Below are 24,036 nucleotides of genomic sequence, written 5' to 3'. Positions count from 1 at the left end.
AGCAGTTGTTTCGATGGCTAACCAAAACACTGATACAGGCCTGCAAGATGACCCTCTTTTTCCAGCCTTTTTTCTCCAGTTGAAAGTTGCCACTTCTTATTTTGGGAAGCTTTGAACTTTATAATATCACTCTGCTAAGAGTAAATTCCCAAGTTTGTATAGGGAACAATTACTGTGAAGATCTCTGGTGCAGTTTGTGTGTGTGTTCCTTTTTGCTAAGGCAGACTAATGTTATCATTTCAATTCGAAGTCCGTTTTTTAGGTTTGAGAACTTTCTTGGGCGTCCTTGTTTTACAGAGTCTACGAGTTGATGCAGTGCAGGCATGGGAACATAAATCACTCTGCGACTCTTCATATCCAAGATACTCTGTTCAAATATACAGATATTGAAGAAATATGTTAAAAAAAAAAAAAAAAGCACAGCCCTGTGAGCAAAACACAATTTGGATAGTCCTCTGGTCTCTACCTTTTTTCCTTGAAATGATTTTTAAGATTTAATTATCTAACAGATGTGTTAGCCGTAGTCTAGATAGTATGGTTAACTGGATGAGAAACAGATAAATATTTTTGTTGGTGGTGTTTTTTTTTCCCTTCCTCTTACCAGGAGGCAGATTGGGGAATTTGTGCATCTGTCACTAAATCTTCCTTGTTGCAGAATGCTTCCCAAGATTTAACTGTCTTAGCAAATTGCTTAAAGCTTATTGTGCTGCAGATTCGCAAGGGCTATTTCTGACATCCCATTGGTAGGGCTGAATCCCACAACTGAAAAGGGGTTTTGCTCTGGTATTGGGCCAATACTGTCATACCTCATTTGGTAAGAGGGCATGGAATTGCAGGTGCCAGCGTATGTCAGCTCAGTGTATAACAGGAGGATGTAGTTGATTTAAGTTGTATACAGAATGGATATTAAGCTAATTCTGTCCATTAGAGGGTTATGGAAAAGCTATTTCTGCAGATCTATTTATCATAATGGAATTTAAGAGATCTGCCCTTTTTGATAGACTCTTAAATTCTCTGCTGTGAAAATAGACATGTTTGATGAATTAAAAAGTCAAATTAATTAAATGACAAGTTGTTAATTTATTGTATGACAAGTGAGGGAGGTTAACTTGCAGCCAGTCTTTCTTGGACTGTTGTGTTCACCTTTATAAATGGTGCCTTACCTGCTCTCTGAAAGTCCCACCAGGGTGTAGCAGATGCTGAAACAGATGAATTTCCTGACAGCTACACCTTCATCTCAGTTTATACCTTCTTAATGCTTCTTCTCTAAACAAAACTATATTACTGTAAACTGTAACAATGGAGTATGGTTGCATAGCTTAGTTTTGAGTAAGTTTTGCCTCTTGGTAGGTAACTGGGAAAGGGAGGAAAGTGCAGGTGCTATTCAGGTCCACTTCTTGACACTTCAACACTTACGTGATTATGTGGATATGTGATTGATGAGTACAAATATAGGATGTACGTTAAAAGCTTAGCAAAAACCTTATGGCAAACTAACAAGAGCAGCTGTGGGAAAGGACCTGGATGTTTTGGTGATCTTGACTCAGTAATGTCTATAAATACCAGAACGGGGAGCATTTCCGTGTCCTTTAGCACCAGGGCCCCAAAGCATACATCATAACATGGCATTTTAAAGAGGGAGGTCTTCAGATTTATCTTTCCCTGTGAAAGTTCATCTGAGTTATCTCTTGATTACAGTGTTTAAAAAGCTGACCTCAAAAATGCAACTGAATAGAGTATTTAAAAAAAGTTCAGAATGTATCTTTCCAGTAGCAATGCATGTGAAGGAATGAAGTGTTACAGTATAATCAGCAGTCTCCTCTCTGTAGGTTAGAAAAACATTTGTAAGAATGTATTCAGTAATTGTGGACTACTACTCTGAAATACTTTTGTCAAAAACTTTGGAGAATGTTCCTATGCTGTTTTTGCAAGGTACTAAGCAAAAGAAATTTGTCTAGGAAAAACAGACTTTTTCTGGATTTGAAACTGGTTGATACTATATCTTAATAATTGACTTATTATCAGTAAATTATTAGTGGTCAATAAATTTTAAATGCATAAATGTAACTGGCTTCCTGCTGTTTAGTCAAGAGATGGGACACTAAGGGGAAAAATGAATCCAATATCCATTTTAATGAAGAGTGTGACTCTTCATCACTATAGTATATGGTATATTTGTTTTTTTTTTAATATTGTCTAAAATAAACTTTGGCACCAGAAAAAGTTAGGAATTAAACAGGTGTGCAGCAGTAGCTAACAAAATCTGGTGGGCAGAGCACTGGTACTCGCTGACAGTGGGAACTTTGGACTCTGATGTGGATGTTTGTGCATTAACTGAAAACTAAGACTTGCTGGAGACATAAGATGGATGTGTAGGAAATGGAATAGTGGTAGTTGTCATAGGTGTCAGTCCTGATTTCATGCAAATTTAAACAGAATGAGCCACATGCATTTTTTTGAGATTTTCTTTACTGTAAAAATATTTGGCATCTAATATTAGTATTAACCCGAATTACGCATTTTTAATTGGAAAGACATTCTGTCATTACAAAATGCAACTGCGGCCAACCGTGCAAGAGCATAACATCTGGTTTGGAGTCAAAATTTTTTCTCAGCCAAATAGTCAAACAAAAGGCTTTCAGCTAAAAAGCGTCGAATACCAATTGTTGTTTGTATTCCATATGTCACGAGACACCAAAGCTTATGCAGCAACAGACTTTAATTGCCACATACAATACAGCTAAACACTCTTAGTATTAAAAAGTCATTATTTTTATGTTTTTTGATTCTTTTGTAGTATACATAAAATACACACAAAATTCTGATAGATTTATATTAATAATGTTGATTTTTGTTATTACTGTTATTTTTGTGGGATTGTTATCTTACCGTTTTGTGTAATGAACAGTAAGACCCTTAGCTGGCAATCTCTTATTGTTCTTGGCTGTTATTTTATTTGTACCCCTGCACTAATCGGCTAATTGAAAACCTAATAAGGTGCTTTTTTTCCCCTTATTTGAAAGAATTACGATGTGTAGAATGATATTAGGGCTGAGTTGGAGAAAATGAATTACATTAACAGTTTATACTTGTTCATAATGCATATTTCTACTGGAAAAAAAATCTTACTGCTTTAAAAATTAAACTAATATGGTTGGGAAGTGACTTATCCAGCCTTTCAAATAAAGTGAAGGGTGCAAGATATATTTTATTTATGCGTTTCCAACATCTGCAAGCTTACTGCCTTTGAATTTTCAGAAACTTATTTAGCAAGTGTGGAACTTCTAAATATATTAGTTTGCTTTTAAATATATCAATTTCTGCTCTCATTTGAAGGAAATACTGTTATGCTGTGTATACTTCAGTTAGTACTGATTTTTTTTCCTGTGTTCCTGTGCTAATATGTAGCATCAAATTCTCACAGAAAAACTGATGTAGCTATTCCATCACTCAAAATACTGAAATTTGTAGTATCTACCTATTTGATAGGGCTGAAATAAGGCTGCTGAGGAACTTTTTATACTTTATTATACAGTCCTCAATTGCATGCCTTTTAGTTTATTTTTCTTACATTTTTCGAAAAGACACCTCTGTCCTTTCTTCAGAGAATGAATGGTGCTTTTTGAATATTTAGTTGTTCAATGTGTTTTATATGGAGTAACTGGAGGAAGTTAGGACAACATCTTCTGAATCTGTCATGAAATGCAGGCTTAACTTTCTCTTGGGTTTTTCTGTGATGGTCCTATCCCCACATCATAACACCCTTAAAAATACTTTATATGTACGTTGTTCTTAACTTGCTGCAGACTATAATAACCTGATACTGGCACACTCTGAAGGGAGGAAGAACATTATGATGCTTCTATGTGCAGTGACAGGAGGAAAAATTATAGAGAGCCTTGTTTAATTTGCAAGGACCCTCAGGCAGGCATCTCAGCATTTCCTTAGTGATTTGCTTTCTGACCAGAGATCTTACTAGCATTAGCTGCATTCTTACAAGTATTAGCATTAGTGCTGAGAAAATGAGGAATGTAGCAACTAATATGAAAACAGTCCTAGTTCTGTGACAGGACCCAGGGAAAGGCAGCCACCTGTTTCACCTTAAGCCTTCTACTTTTAGGGCCTGAGGGAGAAATCAAACAAGTGTCATAGACTGGCTCAGGACAGAGAGCCCTAATAAGGGTTTTGTTATAAAAACAAAGCTTGTTATAAGAACAAAATTTTTAAATGCAGTTTTTCCTTTCTGAAGACTGTGTTTTGAGTATTGTGTCTGAACTCCTGAACTGTAGATGTCTCCTGCAGTCCAGAAGGTAGAGGCTCTGCTTGCTGCTGTTGAGCCCAATGATTTCTTGACCCTTTGATCAAATCAAGACAATCCTTCTCTGGTGTCTGGTTGAATGCCAGCTGAAGACTGATGCAATTCCTGTCCTCGCAGAAAACACAGACATTTTTTTTCCCTCCCTGAATTTTGATTCTTTCCTGTTTTTTAATGGTTTTAGCTCATTTTTAGGATACAGAAAATATACTGATCTGACCCCCTTTATTTGAGGGGAGAGGAGTGAAAGGAGGGAGAGGCAGTTATTCAAATGTATTTTGTTCCTCTGCTGGCTGTAGTATGTTGAAATGTGTGGATTTGCTGGAATTCTTGGAGTACAAAATTAAACATTTAACCACCTACTGGAGCATGTATAGCTTCCTTACTGAGATAGTTGTGTTCACAAATCTGTAACTATATATCAATAAGAATACTTATTATTTAACACTTAATACCATTACTTAAAACAAAAGTGCAACCTACATATCCCATGCTGGTGCAACTGAAACATCCCATAGGGTATGTCTGATTGCTTGAAAACTTTCACTCAGTTTTGGGCAGTTTATTGGTTTCACAGCCTGCTCGAGCTGCTTAGCCACCTGGGCTCTCCAAATGGTTAGCTGGCCTGCCAGCTACCTTCCTGTTTGGCTGACTTGCCAGCTAGCAAACTGGCAGCCTTCTGCAACCGGGGACGTCAAGTCCTAAGAGATCCATATACACAGGCTGCTACCAGATACACTGTTGAAAAACTAGGTTGTATCCAGGTGAGCAGCAGGCTGTGGACCAGATGAACCAGTACTGATGTTTGTGTTTCTATAAAGAAGCATTTAAGCATAAATAGCCTTTGGAAAGGAGGAATTCAAAATTTGGACTTTGTTCTGATTAGGTTTCATGCCCTCTTGTAGTTTATGCTCTGTGAGTGTTAGTCTTTTTTTGTACCTGTTTTTACCTGTTTTGTTTTGTTTTTCAGAATAGCATGTTTTTCTTTTTCCAGTAGTACTAGCAACACCATTAATTTTTATTTGCAGTAATTTATTGCATATAAATGCAAAACTTTCACTAGAAAAATTATAGATTTAAAGAATATAAAAATCCCATTCCTCAGTGTTTGAAGACTGTTGTAATGATTAATGCAAACTTTGTACATAAAAAAAAAAGCTGTCTCGTGTATATCATAAAAACATGTTATATAGTCAGAATAGCTTTCAGAATGCCTTTTTTTATTTAGCAAAAAAACAAAACCTTTACTCAATGTAAAGTGTTTTACATTTGTAGGTAATATATGCCTTGAATACTAAAAATGATGAGCATGAAGCTGCTATCCAAGCCCTCAAGGATGCACATGAGGAAGAAATCCAACAAATTCTTGCAGAAACAAGAGAGAAGATCTTGCAGTATAAAAGTAAAGTTGCAGAAGAAATGGATCTTAAGAGAAAGATCCAGGTTTTGGAAGAGTCACTGGAAGATCATAAGAAAATGAAACATCAGGCCTTGACAGAATTTGAAGCCTATAAAGATAGAGTTGAAGACATGCAGCTTTGTGCAGAAGCTCAGCATGTCCAACGGGTAGTGACCATGTCAAGGGAAGTAGAAGAGATTAGAAAGAAATTTGAGGAAAGACTACGAAGTTTCATACAGTTGCAGGTGCAGTATGAGAAGGATAAGCGAACAGCTCTTGAAGACTTGAGAGCTGCACATAGACTTGAAATTCAAGAGCTTCTGAAGACGCAGCAGAGTCAGAATGCTACCTTAAGTAAGGGGCAAGAAAAGCTAGAGGAACTTCACAGAATGGAGCTGGAAGACTTAAACAGTAAAGTTGAAGAGCTGAGACTAGAAAGGAAAAAACTCATTGAGGACTACGAAGGCAAACTCAGCAAAGCTCAGTCCTTTTATGAGCATGAACTTGACTCTTTGAAAAGATCTCAACTTTTTACAGCTGAAAGTCTGCATGCTTGCAAAGAAAAAGAAGTGGAGCTAAGAAAAGAATTTCAAAACCAAGAAAGTATTTTACGGAAGAATCTGGGAAAGCTTAAAACTGAATTGCAAATGGTCCAGGATGAAGCTGCCAGTCTACGAGAAAAATGCCAGAAACTTCAGGTAGCTCTTGGTACAGCAGAAAACAATGTACAGGTGAGACTGGTGCTGTGTTATTTCCAATACTTTTTTCTCTACTTTTAAAGACTGGCTTTCTGCAAGGTTGACAGCTTGAAGTGATTTAAACGTGTAAACTTTAATCTATCACTCCTCCTTGCTTATCATCCACCTCTTAATTATCAAGTTGGCCTTTGGAAAGGAGCAATTCAAGATTTGGATTTCATTCCGATCAGATTTCATGCCCCCACCCTCATTTTCTTTTTTTCTCTTTAGTTTCTGGAATGACCACTTGTTATACCTATAACTTCAAAGATGAGAGATCTAGTTTTACTTTTAAAAGATAAACATTCCCTTTTCCTTCCTGGATGGCTGGGAATACATGATATTACCCTTTTGCTACCACAGAGCTTCTCTTGTGAATCGATGCAGGTGACTTCAATCAAAAATTCTTAACTAATTGCCTTGCTCTCACTTAATGTATTTATGTATTTTCATATGAAACTTGATTTGTGCTAATAGTAAACACAGCTGCAATTAAGAACAATGAAAACTGCTGTGAACGTATAATTTGTTTATTTTTTTCCACAATGTAAGCAATTCTGAGAAATCAGATACTATATTTCTCAATTTATTCCTCAAAATTTATGGCATTTGTTACCTTTTTCTGTGTTGTTTTTAATATAGCTTTTTGTTTGTTGTGATATTTCTTCACACTCTTCACGAACACGTCTTTGCCATGCTATATAGCCAGTATGTTGTAGTATTTCAGCAGCATTTTTGGGAACATACAAAATATAAAATGAATATTACAGTAATATTATGAGGTTTTGGGTTGTATATAAATTGTTTGCTCGGAGGTCTCTTCTGTTCATTTTAAGCTAATACTCATTTAAATCTGAACATGATTCTGTATAATGTTAACATGCACTGTATTGTGCTTCCTTAGGTTCTTCAAAAACAACTAGATGACGTGAAGGAGGAGGAGATGTCACTGTTGAGCAAGCACAAGGAAGTGGAAAGTGAGCTAGCGGCTGCTAGGGAACGCTTACAGCAGCAGGCCACTGATCTTGTTCTCAAAGCCAGTATGTATGTCAGTAACTTAATCTGCAAACGAGCCTCACCTATTAAGTCACAAAATTACTAGTCTCTCCTTTTACCATTAACCTTGCACAGATGTAGAGTGCTTAACAAGTGTTTTAATACTGTGCCTAGAAGTTTCGGACAAGTGTTTTAACTGCTTTGGTATTGCATGCATTGTATTTAAGATTCTCTTTTGTGTGTTTATTTTTACAAGAGTTGTACTTTAAATGCTCTGTAGATATCGTATTCTCAGTCCTGGAAATTTTATGCCTTAGCTCTACTTAAGGGGACAGTTCATGCTTTTGCTTTACTTCTGCTTGTTCTGTGTTATCATTATTTAGATGGAAACATATGCATCCTGTTCTTCTGTCCTTTTTCACATGCCTGAGAGGCATCTGAGAAAGGAAGAGCTTTATTTCTCCACTTAGCATGCAGTTTTTTTCCTTTATGCTGACTTTGAAAATACTTTCAGTTTACTAGCTAGGGTGTTGCTAGGGTTTTCTTTATAGCAGTTTTCCTGATTTTGTTATGCTTGTTGGCATGTGGGAAATCATAGGAAATGGTATAAAACTTGCTTGTAGACATGAGGCTCTTACTGACTCAAGATGCCATTTTCTTAGCTCACTGGCACCCTTAAACAGTGGTAGGACATGTGCTATAGTACTAGAACTCAGTAAACTATGCTGAAGGCAGGATTGTAGACTTAAATAGTTCTTTGGCCCTGTTCAACTAGATCTATAGCAGTAATAGCTGATTAGTTTTCAGCTAGCACAAGCCAGGAAGTCGTCCCAAAAGTCAGTTTGTATGAGGTCACCTTTCTTTGAAGCCTGGAATGTTGCCAAGCTGTTCCAGCTGGCCTTAGGGCCAGAAAATACTCCCTGGCATTAACTTGCTAATATTAATGTAGTTTATATCATAAATGGCAGCCCTCAAACTGTGTGTGAGGGTGGCCTGTCTCTAGGCTTTGTTTGTGTCCCTGAAATGATGAAGCAGGCCTTGCCCATGAACTGAGCTGCCTGGAAGTACCTCTTGCTTAGCTCATATATTCTTCTCTTTCTAACTAAGGTAAGGATTAGGAATAGTCTGTGCTGAGTGTTTGGATAGTTGCTTAAGCTAGGATCCAATCCTGTAAGTCCTACTGGATGCCAGTAAGTAAAAGGAATGTACTTCCCGTGAAGAGCACTCATCAGGGATTTTGGGGATTAATCTGATCTTTCTACAAGTTACCAGGTGAGACCTTCTGAATAAGCTTTTCTTCCCCTTCTTTCACTCTGCTGTTTCTGTTCCTAGGAATGACTTAGCACCCAATGCCATATTTAGGGGAAAAAGCTTAAGTATCCAGTCCATTTTTTCAGTATTACTAATACACCAAATCAACCCAGACTATCAGTCCAACACTGATCTCCTCTGGCACTGAAATTCAGTGTGTCCACACTGCTGCTGAGCACGGTGACACTGTCAATGGTCCATCTTTGCTTTACAGCACCTCACAGTGTAGCAAGAGGCCAGAGACCTGCTTTTAGAAGTGCCACCAAGCCATTAGCATGCGAGGTAGTCAGTTAGCTGCGTGTTCAGAACCTGCTTCTGGCGTCAGCTCATACCTGGGAGTCAAAAGAGTTGTCTCAAAGAAATTTGATTCTCATAGTTAATAGCTGCAGGAACAAAAGAATCCTTAAGGTTTTAAACATTGCATGCCATGCAGCGTAGTAAAGAAAACTCTACTATGCCTTGGAAAGCTTTGTATTCATCTTGTATTCAACCCGAGATTCAGAACTTGAGAGAGAATTGCTGTGTTTCCTGCCCTCTATGCAGAGAGGGAGATGAATCAGGAGCCACAGTGGTTGTCTTATTGTCTTATGAGAAACACTGAAACAAAGCTTACTTCCTTAGCTACTTCTCTCTAACATAAACTTAAAAATCCTTTAAATAAAACTTGTTTTTTTAAATTTTATTAAAATTGACAGGTAACACAAGTTTTAATAAGAAAGTAATTCCCTGGAGCTGAGGCTGTAGCAATAAACTCGTTCTGAAAAAATAATACTGCTTCAGATAGATCTTAGGTTTTTATCTGACTGCTTTCTTTATGTGAAGATTTTAAAGAGTTGTTTTGTTTTCAGGTCACATTGGGATGCTTCAAGCTACTCAAATGACTCAAGAAGTTACAATCAGAGATTTGGAATCTGAAAAATCTAGACTGAAAGAAAAATTATCACAGCTAGAAGAAGAAAGAAACTTATTACAAAGCAAAACACAGAGCCTGGATGAACGACAAAGGCAGCAGATTTTGGCACTGGAGAAGGTAAAGCAGCTTACTCGCTTTAAATGAGTAAAAACAAAAGACAGAATTTTGAGTAAAAATCTGAATACGTTTTAGTTATTTTTAAGTCTGAAGTGATTGGAGTAGTTTGTTCCAAGTGAACCTCATGTAGTATCACAGAAGGTCTAACATAGAGCGTGTGTGGCAGGTTTGGTGTTATCTGTTTCAACTAAAGTGAAGGCAGAGGGAAGACATGTTGGATATTGCCCAAACTATTTGGGGCACCTTTCAACAGTTTAATTTAAACTGTGATGTGCTTAGTGGTATAGTCTGTGAAGTAGCTCAGTAGGAAGAAAGGTGAAATGGCCAAATAAAAATGAAAAGCAATATTCTGAAAATGCACTAAACATGTTTGAAAATGAACTGAATTTTTCTGTGAGTTTGGTACCTGTTGTCTCTTTCTGCAAAGTAAATAAATCTAAAAGATAGACTTTAATAATAAATCTAAAATCTAATGTGGAGATAGTCTGAAGCTACTTTTCTGTTTGTTGAATGATTAGCCGGATAAATTGGGCAAACACCAAGTATTATATTTTGTATGTGTTTTAATATCTGTCCACATGTATTATCAGTACACTTCCTGTATTTTTTTTCCTGTCGTTGGAGTGGGATTGGGGTCTTTTACTCTTTATTAGAGGTAACTAGGATCTGAGATAGAAATTTAAGAAATGATTTTGCCTGTTTCTTACAGAAAGTAAATGAAGCAAGGGAAACACAACGGGAATATTATGAGAAGGAGCTGGTAAAATTGCAGGCGAGGTTGGAAGGAGAGGCTGCACAGTTGAAGGAGGCTCATTCTAAGACCTTGGAAGAATTGACATGGAAACATCATACAGCAATTGAGGCTGCTCACACTAGTGCTAACAAGGATAAGAAAAAACTGCAGATGGTAGGTGTTGTTTTTTTTTCTCCCCTGAATAATAAAATATACAGAAAGAAAGAAGATATAATTTCTACCAGATCAAAATTGTTGTACAGCAAAGTTTCATTTGGACCTATATGCAAGGTCAGTTTTACTGAAGGAGATGAAAAGTTAACAATATTTAAATATTAATAAATATTTAAATAATATTTATTTAAATTTTTCATAAACAGCTCATTGGTTCAGAGAAGAGGTATCTCAGGACTTGGCTTCATGCGTGCTCAGGAAGAGTATGTGCATACCTTGTAATGTGAAACTGTGCAACTGTGTGCCAGCTATGAATTTACCTCTAAGCAGAATCCTGAAACTGATAGGCTTTCTGGTTTCACAAGGTTGGTTTTTTGTTGTTGTGATGAAGGAAAGGACTAATTTCCTATTCTGATTGTATATGCATTATAACAAATTCTGCTGCACACAGTGGATGCAGGACAAGTGCTGCTGTGTTTAACTTAGTTTTTGTTCCATTCCTCTGATCTGCTTGAAATCTATCAAGAGTGTAGAAATGGACAGTCGTCTTAGACTTTAACTAGAGTGTTGCTTTTTAAGTTTTATTTGGAATAAATCCCAAAATTTTTAATGCCTTTCAGGAATTAAGAGTAGCTCTTAAAGGAAAAATAATGGAAAAATCATACACATGTATGGAGGCAGGGGTGGACGGGGCACTTTTAATATACTTGCTGCAATTATTGGTGTCTCTGTAAGATTTTCTGAGAATATTTTTTTCTTTCAACTCTTAGCCAACACATTCTTAGGCTGAAATACTGCATTACTTTTGAAAGAAAATGCCTATTCCCTCACTCTCTCTTTTTCTAAAATTAAGTTAATTTGCCAGCTGTAGTATCTTTTCTTTCTTAAAGAGCACATGCTCCCCCGTGCTACCAATTGAGTTTGCTATTAGTCATTTCAGAAGTTTTTTTTCCATGACTCTGTTACAGTAAGTTGTGAAGATCCCTGAATTTGCTCAGGTGTTGCAAGAAGTCTAGTTTCTGGAACTCAGCATGTACAATTTTATCCCACCTTTTCCAAGAAATCTTACATATTTGGGTTGAGATGAAGCATGTGTGATACATCAACTATCTACCTGGAAGTTCGAGACCATTTCAGAACAATAATATATTTTATTTGCAAAACACACACCATGCAGTATCAAAGTTCCCAGGTTATTTCTCTTCCTCCTTTGGAAAAAAATCAAAAAACCCTACAAATCTCAATGATATCTATACAAGATTCCAAAACATTTAAACTTCCTGTGGAATCAGTTTTCTTACAGATATGATTTGAGGTTCAGGTCTTCCTATAAAATCCCTTATGGTACCCAGCAGTTGAAAAATACTGCTCTGTGCATACTCTTTAATGACAGTGGTCTGATTCATTTATGCTTCTTGATCTCATTTTTTTCTTTCAACTGAATGCATGTGCAACGTTATTTCTTGAGCTTTTGTAAAAATAATATCAAGTTAATTTAGTAACTTGATTAGTGTTTTTAAAATTAAATATGTGAGCGGAAAAGGAAAGCAGAGGAATTGTACATAACTGCTTTGTCTTCTTTGGACCAATGCCTACCTGTGCTCATTCTTAGTCTTGTTTACCAAAGAAAACTCATGTCTGTAGGAACATTAGTTGTATGTTCAGTAAACAAATGTTTATCTGTAGAAGAATTAGTTTTTAGTTGTAATAATTTAAGTGATTTTTCCATCTTAAGGAAATGGATTGTTCACAGTAATATCTGTAAACAATTTTCTGTGCTACTGCAAGCAGTACTGATGTGTAAAAATTGGTCCTGATACATGGATACATCAAATGAATAGATGAAAATTCCTATTTATGCCATATTGAGCACTAGCTTTAACTTTTTAAATCTTATTAGTGAATCTTACATTGCACATTGAGAAAATATCTAGAGTCAGAGAGCGAGCAAGTAACCTCCTTAACTGCTGAAACTACTATCACTCTGAGGATTTTTGTATTTGAAGAAAAAGTCAAATGCAGAAGCAGCACAATGTTGCTGATACTTAAAGAAATGCTTCAGTGGTGAACATTTTGCTATTCCATCAAGTTCTGAAGTACAAACATACTCCTTCTTTTAGTTCAAGAAAGATCTGTTATTTATTTGTAATGTCTTTGTACAGCCTGTCTCCAAGTTGAGGTAGTTCATACTTCAAATTGATTGAATACAGTGGTTATAAATACTTGTTTAATTTGGTCTTGTATAGCACCTGGAAGAAATCTATTTCTGAAAATTATTGACATAAAATGTAATTTATAAGGCATTAACCTTAAGTGGATACAAAGGAGTAAAAAAAGTCGCAAAGGCGTTTTGAAGGTAGTATCAAAAATGATGGTTCAGATTAAAATTTTGTTCATTGTTCTACTGTGGAGTAATTATCTGTCAGAACCATGCAATATACTTTTAATTTAATGTTTGGATGTTATGGGAATAACAACCATAGCAACTGAAATGCCAACAGTCACATTAAAGTTTGAGGTTTACAAGGCCAGGGAATTTTGCTTTTTACAAATGTTGTTTTAGTTAAAGGCAGTTCTTGTTAGAGTCATGATTAGTACAGGATACTGTAGAATATCATGAACTATTTCCCTTTGTTGCATGTCTGGAGGAGACTTCTGTGTTACATTTGTGTTTGAGATATGCAGCAGAGGAAACTGCAGTTCTGTTGACTTCTGTTCTCTAGACCTGTGCAGCTTGCAGTTTGTAGGCATTCTGATAGCTGTGTTATGTGATGACCATATGGCAAGTGTTTGATGTGTCTTCCTTTTTTATTATTATTATTATTTTTTTTTTTATTTCTGAAGGAGTTGGAGCAGCAGTTTGAGAAGGAAAAACTACATCTGGAGGAGGATAAGAGTCAGCTCCGACAGCAGTTGGAAAACCTTCGGGAAGAACTGACAACCAAACTGACTTCAGCCAACCAGGAGGCAAGAATTAACTTAATGAGATCAGCTAGCAGCCAAGTGCATTAGACCACGTCTAATCAATAGTGTTCTTATGCTCGATTCATGTTTAGAGTCCACACTAGGCTAGGCTTATGCTCTTCAGACTGTTTAGCCTGTTATGTCTATTTTAAAGTGAAATGATAAAATCAACACTCAGAAGCAGGCCAGTAACCTTTCTTACGGAACATAACAAAGCAAAAGATATTAGGTAAAAAAGAATCTGTGTAAACAATCTTTCTTATTTTAACTCTTCTCGTCTTCATATTAAGTACTCAATTTTCTACACACAAAATATTTTGAGAATCAGAAAAATTAGGCCAGAGTTTAAACATATATTTGTTCATTTTTAGCATATTGTAAATCCTGCTCAGTTTACTAATGTGCAGATGGTCTTCAAATGTTTCCAAAAAAGGATGACTTGTGATTCTTATTTGAAGAGCAGAATTATTCGCCCTGTATGAATGTATTAATATTGCAGTCTATTTTAATTATACCCTCAATACAGCTTTATTTCTGAATAAAAATTTTACGAATCCACAATTTCAGTCTTTTGCTTGGTTGTCATGCACTCGTTCTTAAGCTAGTCTCATCCAAATGATTCATGAGTGAATACCTGAGAAATGTACTGCTGATAGCAAAACCACCAGCTAGAATGATGCAACTTGAGGATATCACTCAGTTTTCAAGGCCATTTTTTGTGTTTTTTGTTTTGAGGTAGAAATTCTCTTTCAGGTAATAGTATATCATAGGAAATTACTGGCTGTAGTTGCATATAATGCAAGGGAGCATAGGCATGTGCTCAAGATTTAATCTTTTTCTGAGATATGCTTAACCTTAACATACAAAGGTAATAACCTAGTCTTCTGCAGAAATGTCATTTCCTACTGTCTGCTATTTTTGTTTCCCCTGCCCTTGTTGTTCTGTTTTTCTGGCTTATTTAGATAGTTGTTTACTTTCCTATGGCTATTAAACAATGTTCTATCTAATATTCTTATTAGTTGTGAGTTGAGGAGCTAAAGCACAGAGACAGAGATAAATGTACTGTTACACAGCAGTTACAGAAATGATCACGTTATTCTCTACACAAATTTGAGATTTAAATGAGCTAATTCACAGGCAGGTAGTGATATGAAGACAGAGGAATGTATCCTAGCAGAAGATACATATTAAGAGTTCATGCATTTCAAAATGGTTCTTAATTATTTTTATTTGTGTACAGTATATTTTCTTCTAATAAAACTGCAGGTAACTTCACATTTTTTACATAACCTAGTACTTTGAAAAATACTTCAAATGTAGTTTCTTTTTTTTTTTTTTTGTGAAATCCTTGACTATGAATCTTTATATTTGAATTTATAACATTATGGAATTTCATTTTATAATTCATGATCATCAAGTGATTGAAAAGAGAAGGACCTGTGCAGCGAGTAGTAGTAGTTCATGATGGAATTAGAAATTCCTAGAAGAAAATGAAAACACAATTTTTTTTTGGCTGCCTTAAGTAGTAATTATGTAAATGATACTTTTTTGTGTGTTGTAGGTGTGTCGTCTACAAGACCTTGTAAGAAAAAGTGAACAAGGCCTTGGAACTGCAGAAGGACATATTTCTAGTCTTCAAGAAGCTCAGGAAATACTCCAAAAAGAACTAGAATTAACTAGAGCAAGACTACGAGAAACCACAGATTCATTGTATAATGTTGAGGTAACCATCATGTTGGAGAATAAATTATGCAAACTACTGCCATAGTGATTTTGGTTTTGTTGCCAAAATGGCAAAAAATGTTACGGAGTACCTCTTATAAAGGGAGTTTCATGTGACTTCCCTGAAATGGATGTTTTCCTTTTCAAGTAGAAGTCAAAAGCCTAATTTTTTTTTCCTCCAAAGGACACACCTGTTATTAAATGGTTATAGTTAAAAGCACATCTCTGGTTAATAAAAACTTTAGCTGCCAACGTACAGTATGTCCCTACAAAATAGATCCAGAATCAGATTTTTCAGTGGCTTGAGTTAGCAGAATTTCATGAGAATGTAGAAAGGATGTGTGTTTGTTACACCAGTGCTATTCCAGGCAGTTTTATGTCTTTGCGCAGATAATCCTATAGCTTATGAACACTAGAATCTGCTGAAACCTTTACTTATTTATTTTAATAGAGGCCTAACATACTGTCTTATTTTTCTCAAATAATGACCATGGTCATTTTGGGCCCAAATTTAGATTTTTAAATAGTTCTTCAAAATTATTTTAAGGTGTGAGATACGATACTTTGAAATATGGCAAACTTTCATCTGGAGAGTTAGAACACCATACACAATTGAAACAGTTCATTTGTCTAAGTGTTAGTACGTGTTGCCATTTTAGATGCCATAGCTATATTGAGTGGTTTCAAGCTATTGGTCCAGACAGGCCCAGATCTCCTGGGACACAAGTTTGTCAGCCTTGTGCTGTGTCTTGGATATCTGATATGTGTTTAGGCATTATTTTTTTTTCTTATGCTTAATGCAAAAAAAAAAAAAAAAAAAAAGCTGCTTAATAATAAATTAGTTGTTCTATCACTTAGAGAAAGAGAGAGAGAATAGGTAAAATGTAGAAATGTAGTAAAAGTAAAAAACAAACAAAAAAAACTTTTTTTTTCCTTTATCCAGTAAAATTTAAACTGTAGTATGTTGTATATTTTTCTCGTGTTTTATACACAGTATGGAAGTTGTAAAGTTCCATATACCCAAGACAAATCTCGGAATGGATCATTTAAAATACATATACTTCTAAAGAGAGTTTTCTGGGGAGTGGGGTAATTTTGGCATTCTGAACTCTAGAACTCTCTGGGCCACCTTCACCTGCAGTATGCCTCACTAAAATTACATGAGAATGGAATATAATACTTCATTTTATGTTTTCTTTTTTACTAACTTTAAAAAAAAACGAAAAGCTATGATGGCAATGTAAAGTTCTGGAACTGCCAGTTAATATTCCAGTAACTCATTGACTTTAATACTAAGTATATCCTTTTCCTCAGTAAACAATACACACTTAGAAGATCACATCAAATATTTGAAGTAGAGCAGCAAACATTCAAGAAAAAAGATCTTTAAATCTCTTATCGTGCCAGTGGTGTTTTCTTAGTAAAAATAACTTAAAATTGGGTCTTTGGGGGGATGTGTGTGTGTGTGTATATATATTTTCAACATTGGTGGTCAGGTATGCTCCCTGTTATAGTTTATAACTTCTGCTGTGTATTTTATCACTTCTCCTGACTTCCATGTGGACTGCTAGATCTTTTTCAACTATTATAACATCTAAATACTCATATAGAGAAGATTACTGGGAATGGTGGTTATCTTAGCAGATCTTAAAATATAAATGAAAAAAAGCCTACAAAGACTCTTGTGCTTGAAAGTGCTAATTAAATTTAGATGCTGGTCAGGTTTGCTTTTCATGAATAAAGCAAGCTCCACTGGCATATTCATGTAAGCATGAATTTTAGGTAGTACCTTGTACTATTTAAATACTGTAAATTTTAAACAGAAATGGTTATATGAATTCTACATTTTTTTCTCTGTTCAGACTAAAACTGTCCTCCAAGCTTGTACAGTCAAGAATTTGATAGAAGATACAAGGACTTTGTAGCTCAGCAAATAGTTCAAGCTTTGAATATCAAGTACTGAATATTCACTGATTAAAGGAAGGAGAAAAAAAAAAAAAGTCTTGACTGTACAGTCACAGACACAGAACAACCTGTTCTAAATCCAGGCTTAGCCCTGTGTTCCACAAATTTGCAAGATCTCAAGGGGTTGTTTCAAACCTGAATTGTCGTTCAATATAACCGCATTTGCAATGATTACTTCCAAAGTGACTTGCTGTAAACTTGCTTGTTATAGGAGAGGATTAGGTTCCATAAGAAATACTCAGCAGAAATAAAGTCATTAGCAGGTTTAATTTTGATAGACACTGTAAAAGTTCAGTGCCTTTAAGTCAGCTGTAACTGACACTTTTATAAGCACATTCATTTGAGCTTTGAAAAACTTTTTTGCTGCTGATCAGTCTCTATTGTGAAGTTTGTGTTTGCAGGGAGAACTAGATCAGGAGAGACAACAGCATGAGCTGATGATTGCTGCCATGAGAGAAGAGGAGAAGTTCAAAGTTGACAGAATGGCCCGTGACTTGGAAATAAAATGGACAGAAAATCTTCGGCAAGTGTTAATTTTTGTCCCTTATCCTTTCGATAAGAAAGCAAATATATACAAGTGTTATAGCAAGTGAAACATACTACTCAAATTGCCTTTATTTTTCACTTCTTATACAAGGTCGAGGTATTGTATATACAAGCTTATATTATATATTCTCATATAGGCAAGATATTTTAATTTTTGACCTTTGCTTTTAGACAGGAATGTAATAAGCTTCGTGAAGAACTCAGGCTTCAGCATGAAGAGGACAAGAAGGCAGCCATGACTCAGCTATTACAACTGAAAGAACGTGAAAAAAATGCAGCCAGGGATGGATGGCAAAAAAAAGTTGAAGATCTTTTAGACCAGGTAACTATGATGCCTCTTTGAGGATTGGAAGGCTGTTATAGTTTAGATGATGGCGTTTTATTACCTATTAGCTACATTAAATTCATTGTGACACTTGTTTTTAGAATGAAATGTGTTAACATCATGCTTTTTAAGCCTAGTCACTACTGAAAATTTTAAGTAATATGGTGTGGATTCTCTTCTTTCTTTCTTTTTTGGAGGGGGGCGGAGGGATGGGAAGGGGCAGTGGTTGAAGTTGGGAGTTGGGGGTGGTGGGAGAAGCTGATTTCTCTCTTCGCTGTAAAATTTTTTTGGTTCCCTGTTTGCTTACATACCATGCATACAGATTGCAAATGTTTACAAGTTCTAGTTGTTTGATGATGACCTTTACCTTTACAAAAATGATACTGTACAAAGCACTGGAAAGTGAGAACATTCCGTGGCTTCCACAACACATTTAATACACCTATATGCTCTCTTGAGTAGCTTCAAACATTTTTTTGGTATAGCTTTTGGTGAATACTGAATTACTGGATAAGTACCAGATTACTGATATTTATAATAATAGCAGTTCGATAACTCTCAGAAATTATTAGATTTGTACTTTTTTTTTTCCCCAAACCATAAGTGCTGTAGCACTGATTTTGTTGATTTCAGCTTGAAAGCGCAGCTGAATATGAACAAGTGCATTTTAAAAATAAGAGAAGCAGATTGTGGAAATCATTAAGTGGCACTGATTGAAATCACGGTAATTTAATGGGTTGGCTTGTGGGATAACTTAAAATTTGCTGTCTGCTTTGGGGGTTTAAATAAGGTTCCTATAGGAACCTTTAATTTCCTGTATTTTGCCACCAAGGAGATTTAAGCTTATAAAATTCTGTAACATGGGCTCAAAGTCTGGAGACTTTCGAAGTTCTTGGTCTGTTATTTTTTATGATGTGAATTTAATAAAGGACTCATTTAATTCTTTTAAGTGTCATTTACTGCCTTTAGCCAAGCTTCATTTACTCTCTTTACTTCAGTCTATCGATAGCATTTTTCTCTAGTAAAGTACAATTTGAAAATGATACAGCAACAAAAATCTTCATCTTTATGTAGTTTTAATGTACTTCTAAAATACTTATCTCTTCCTTTCAGTACTTCCACAGTAAAACCAATCTGTGGTTTCAGAAGGGAAAATGTATGATTAGTGTGGTGCAAGTGAACAAGGTTTTTTTTTATGCATACAAATGAAATCTTGGAATCAAAGATCTCAGATAGTCAAAGGGAGAGTTTTACTGGAGAATTTGTGCGTAGAAGGTAATTTGCATTTGCAAAATGGCTGTTGTTGCTCCTGCTGTCCCAGAGAGTTGTCTCATTTCATAACAGCATACAGATTCAGAGCACAAAAACTCAAGTAGAAGACTTTTATTTCCACTTTTATCTACTTACTGCTTTTCCATTACTCGTGTTCGTGTTGAACAGTTGGCTTATAATGACGGAAAAGTTCTTCTCTGTAGCCTGAATGAGGCTGGTTCCCTCAGGCTCTCCTGCAGGCCACATGCCCTAGCACGTGGCCATCTCGGTAATGGTACTACACCACCCTTGATCAAGTTTGTCAACACATGGCCTGTGCTAGGGCCACCAAAGCTGGATGCAGTGTTCCAGACATGCAGTTTGGCAAGTGCCAGATCAAGGGGACTAGTTGCTTCCCTCTGTCTCCTGGTTAGGTGTGCCTGTGTTGATGCTGCCCCGCGCACTGATGGCATTCATGGCTGCTGGGGCCAACTGACTCGTGTTTAGCCCTGTTGTCAACCGGGAGCTCCTGGCTCTTCTCTGCACATTCAGCGAGATGCCCTGTCGGTGCTAGTGCTGGAGATGAGTCCATTTCAGGAGCAAGATTTTGCATTTGTTGTGGTTGAATTTCTTGGGTCCCTGCTCACCCATTCTTCTAACAGGGCACGGGTGATCTGTCAGCTACTACCCTTTCAGCCTGAAAATCCAGGACTCGCCCACCAGAGAGTCCTCCCATCTAAATCATAATGTCACAACTTGGATACAACAATGCTAAAATTTGCTCAAATCAAGGTGAACAACTTCTGCTTCACCTCCTCTTCTCCCCAAGTCATGTTTATGTACCATGTCCAGTGCAAAATAGTGCAATTTGACATGCCTGACCTCACTGTCACAATCTAGTGTCTTTTTAATAGGGAAGACAGTGTGTTCATAGAATCATAGAATGCTTAAGGTTGGAAGGGACCTCTAGAGGTCATCTAGTCCAACCCCCCTGCACACGCAGGGTCACCTAGAGCACGTGGTGCAGGACTGCGTCCAAGCGGGTTTTGAAGATCTCCAGAGAAGGAGACTCCACAACCTCTCTGGGCAGCCTGTTCCAGGGCTCTGTCACCCTCACTGTCAAGAAATTTTTCCTTAAGTTCCTGTGGAACTTTTGGTATTTCAGTTTGTGGCTATTACCTCTAGTTCTGTTGGTGGCCACCACTGAAAAGAGGCCGGCCCCATCCTCTTCAGTCCCTCCCTTGAGGTACTTATAGACACTGATCAGGTTCCCTCTCAGCCTTCTCTTCTTCGGGCTGAACAGGCCCAGCTCTCTTGTTCTCTGTTGCTTTATAAGTTAATGATATACTCCTACTGATATGTCATATTCCAGTATATATTAGTGCATCTCATACTTCTTGAAAAAGAGAGAGAAACGGCTGCTGATTCTAGGTAATTTATGGCCTTAAAATATTTTAAGGTTTTGTGTGTGTTATGCTAGTTTGCCTCCTATAGGCTGCTGCACTTTTGGTAAATGACATGTAAGTTTGATGTAAAGCAATATAGTATTTTTCTTTTATGCCATTAATATTAAGTGGTCCCTCATAGAGTTGCTCCCTAATAGAATGTTTGCAGGATTATTGAAACAGTGTGAGTAAAATGAGTAAAATAATTTCTATGAGGAAAAAATGCTATTTAGCTGATCAAGGGCTTAGACGCTTTTTTACCATTTGTAAAGCATCATTTAAACTACTAACCACATTGACTGTAGATGGTAAGTGGGCCAGTGTCTAGAGACCAAGTCTTAAAAAGAAAGTGCTTTTCCTTCTTTTTTTTTCTTGTAAAATTTACCAAGTATCAATCCATGTGAGAGTTTCTTCATGAAATATGCAGAGAATTCAGATGTGTTTGCTTCTTGCTCTTTTTCTTTTAGCTATGGAATACACTTTTAACGTTTTTATTAAAAACATTTTACTGCTGAGAAAGCTTCAGCCATGAACAATATTTAAAAAAAAAAAAAAAAGAAAAAGAAAATATTTTTGTGTGTTCTGTTTTCCTTATTTGTTTAGTGCAAACTTAAACTTTCAGGAGAACTTAATAAGATGTGTGTCTTACTGCATGCATTTATCTATTACCTATTCTTATAAATGTTTCTTTTTTGTAAAATCTCAGGTACCATCCTGTATTAATGGAAGTACTACAGATTTTCCAGTGAGAATGAACAAAAGTGTGCCATGTATGCTTTGGGAGCCCTTTGCTTATTTTTTCTCTTACAGAGTTTCTTTCTCATTTCAAAACTGGTGGTAGGAGATTTCTATTCCAAGAGTTTGGTTCTGTGATGGAGTCTTTTCCTTTTTTAAATCTCATATCCACTTTCAAGATAAACTTTATAATAAAAAATAAAATAAAAATAAAAACAACATATCCTTCTCATGTAGATTGTTCTAATTTGTAGTTCTCTGAAGATTCAAAACTCGTTTAAAAGTAAATGAGAAATAATTACTAGGTCTTCTTTTTCGGGGAACCAGAAAATCAATTAATGCAGTTCAGATCTAAGAAGTTAAACATTAGAGACTGGATTTAGAGGGAGGAGTTGTGGATGGCAAAGATCAACAAAAGAAACTTTAAAGTCGGTGGTCTCCTTTGGATCTCACAGAACTTCAGTTGGTTCAAACGTGTTAAGTTTGGTAAAACCAGTAAAGGATGCTAATCTTAAGGAAATGCTGAGAAGGAATTTTGAATTCTCTATCATCTACCAAGTATCGTCTTTCTCTTTATTGTGAAATGAAACATCTCTCTCCCAGTGCTAGCAAACAAGGTCTGGTTTGCGTGTTCGTAGAACATGAGGTTCCAAGTTTAGCTGCTTGGAGACGCTGTGTGCGTGTTGAGAAGACTGCCTTTCCTTCCTGCGCCTTGCCTTACACAGCCGGACTCAAGGCTTCTGATCTTCGCTGTTGCTGCAACCCAGGTCACCAGTGAACTTTTTCTTCCTAGCACATGCAGCTCCCCTTGTCCTTCTCTCATATTCTGATATGCAATTGCAAGTCCTGGCCACTGACCCAGCTCCTGCGAGTGAGGTGGAGTATTGTGGAAAAGTGCGAACTCTTCTGCATGGCTGAAAACAACTGCTCATTAGTCCTCTGCCTGAGGTAACTCTGGCAGTTAGTGCTAGGTCATCGTTGGCCTGCATGGAGGTGGTTACCACAGAGCTGATCTGTGTCCACACGAGCAGAATCAGGATGTACCAATTTCTGAGCCCAAGGATTAGTGGCATGTTCAATGATCTGGGTAACCCTTGGTTTAAAAGATTTGCTGTCAAATGAATGCAGTAAATTTCTACAAGAGAAAGATCTGCATGTGACTCTATATCTCTTTTCCAATCAACTTCTAGCATATCATCATTTTACTCTTGTTTCCTTTCCCATGATGTTGCCAAGAACACAGCAAATGCTTGTCTAATGGGTATCAGGTAGAACGTAAACTTCAAGTAAGCTGCTTCTCAATGCTAGTTCCCTGTTTAGGCATTCTTCTACCTGAATAATGTTGGCAAGTCTAACATTGTCAGGTGGATGATAGGTTTTACCTCAAAACCTCTTGCCTCAAGGATTTGGGGGAAGATTTAAAGACACTTAGAAATCTAAAATACTAAATACACAAGGATTTTATATATCTATCTATATATATATATAAATAAAAGCGTGTGTGTATGTGTGTATATATATGCTAAACAAACAGAGGCCATCTGGAAAAGGTATTAAAGACAAGGTTGTATGAGTCTTTTCCCATCTTTAGACATATTTTCAGATACCGCTTTCTGTAGCTCTTGGGAACTTGTCAGAAGTGACGGCAGCTCTTAATGGTGTGGCTTTAATGGAGCGATGCTGTAGCTCCTTAGGGACTTGCTGAGGACAAGGGGAGCTTTGGGAGTTTCTCCTTAGGACTTGTGATCCAGTGCCTTAAGCATTCCAGCACTCACTAATGACTTAGAGGAAATCTTGTCAGTGTTCCCATATTCCCATATTCTGAGTTGGGAACCTGTATATTCAGATGTGACTGTAAGAATAATCATGTAATCCAGACTGCCATATTCAGAATTACTACTTTTTTTTTTTTTCTCTCAGAGTGGATTTCTGTATGTTTGAAAAAAGGAAAAAAAAAGAAAGAAACAGAAGCAGGACTTATAGGGCCAGAGAAAGGGAAAAAAAAGCAAAAATCTAAAGGCAAAGATTCTGAGCGGAGGGTCTTCTAGTTAAGTGTTTTGCCTAAAATCGACTTTAGCACTAAGTATGTAAACTATTGCCACAATAAGCAAAAATTGTGGTAATTTCCATTCATGGAAAAGTTGCTTGAATCCTTAATACTTAGGGATTGCCATATATCGTGAGGTAATTATTTTTTACATTGTTTCCAAAATCTGCTTTTTGCTTATCATCAGCAATGATGCAGCAGTCCTATCTAAGTAGTACTAAGTGTTCTAAGTGTTTGGTTTCACTAAGTTATAAAACTGATTGTAGGTTTTGTAGGTTTTCTGATTTTAATTTGACTCTGTAGTACCACCAGTAATCTGTTTTTTATGATACAGGAGTAAA

At 36.4% G+C, this 24,036-nt stretch overlaps 1 protein-coding gene across 8 annotated transcripts in view; it reads left to right on the top strand.

Moving 5' to 3' along the window:
• The window catches only part of FAM184A (family with sequence similarity 184 member A), a 58,237-nt gene that overhangs the window by 7,811 nt on the left and 26,390 nt on the right, over positions 1-24,036 (top strand). For 7 of the 8 annotated variants that reach the window (XM_088522599.1, XM_088522630.1, XM_088522604.1 and 4 more), the window contains exons 2-9: positions 5,591-6,445; positions 7,356-7,491; positions 9,607-9,788; positions 10,498-10,695; positions 13,540-13,662; positions 15,221-15,382; positions 17,748-17,873; positions 18,068-18,214. In XM_088522599.1, coding sequence (XP_088378725.1) covers positions 5,591-6,445; positions 7,356-7,491; positions 9,607-9,788; positions 10,498-10,695; positions 13,540-13,662; positions 15,221-15,382; positions 17,748-17,873; positions 18,068-18,214 — 1,929 coding nt within the window. Of the gene's footprint in view, positions 1-5,590; positions 6,446-7,355; positions 7,492-9,606; positions 9,789-10,497; positions 10,696-13,539; positions 13,663-15,220; positions 15,383-17,747; positions 17,874-18,063; positions 18,215-24,036 lie in introns of all 8 variants that reach the window. The other variant, XM_088522611.1, reaches the window with a different exon arrangement.

The sequence above is a fragment of the Tinamus guttatus genome, unplaced genomic scaffold (assembly GCF_059628265.1).
Source record: "Tinamus guttatus ecotype Peru unplaced genomic scaffold, ASM5962826v1 Tinamus_guttatus_pri_ptg000010l, whole genome shotgun sequence".
Taxonomy (NCBI): Eukaryota; Metazoa; Chordata; class Aves; order Tinamiformes; family Tinamidae; genus Tinamus; species Tinamus guttatus.
Note: the sequence above shows the minus strand (reverse complement) of the source record. Positions and strands in the feature narration are given on the sequence as shown.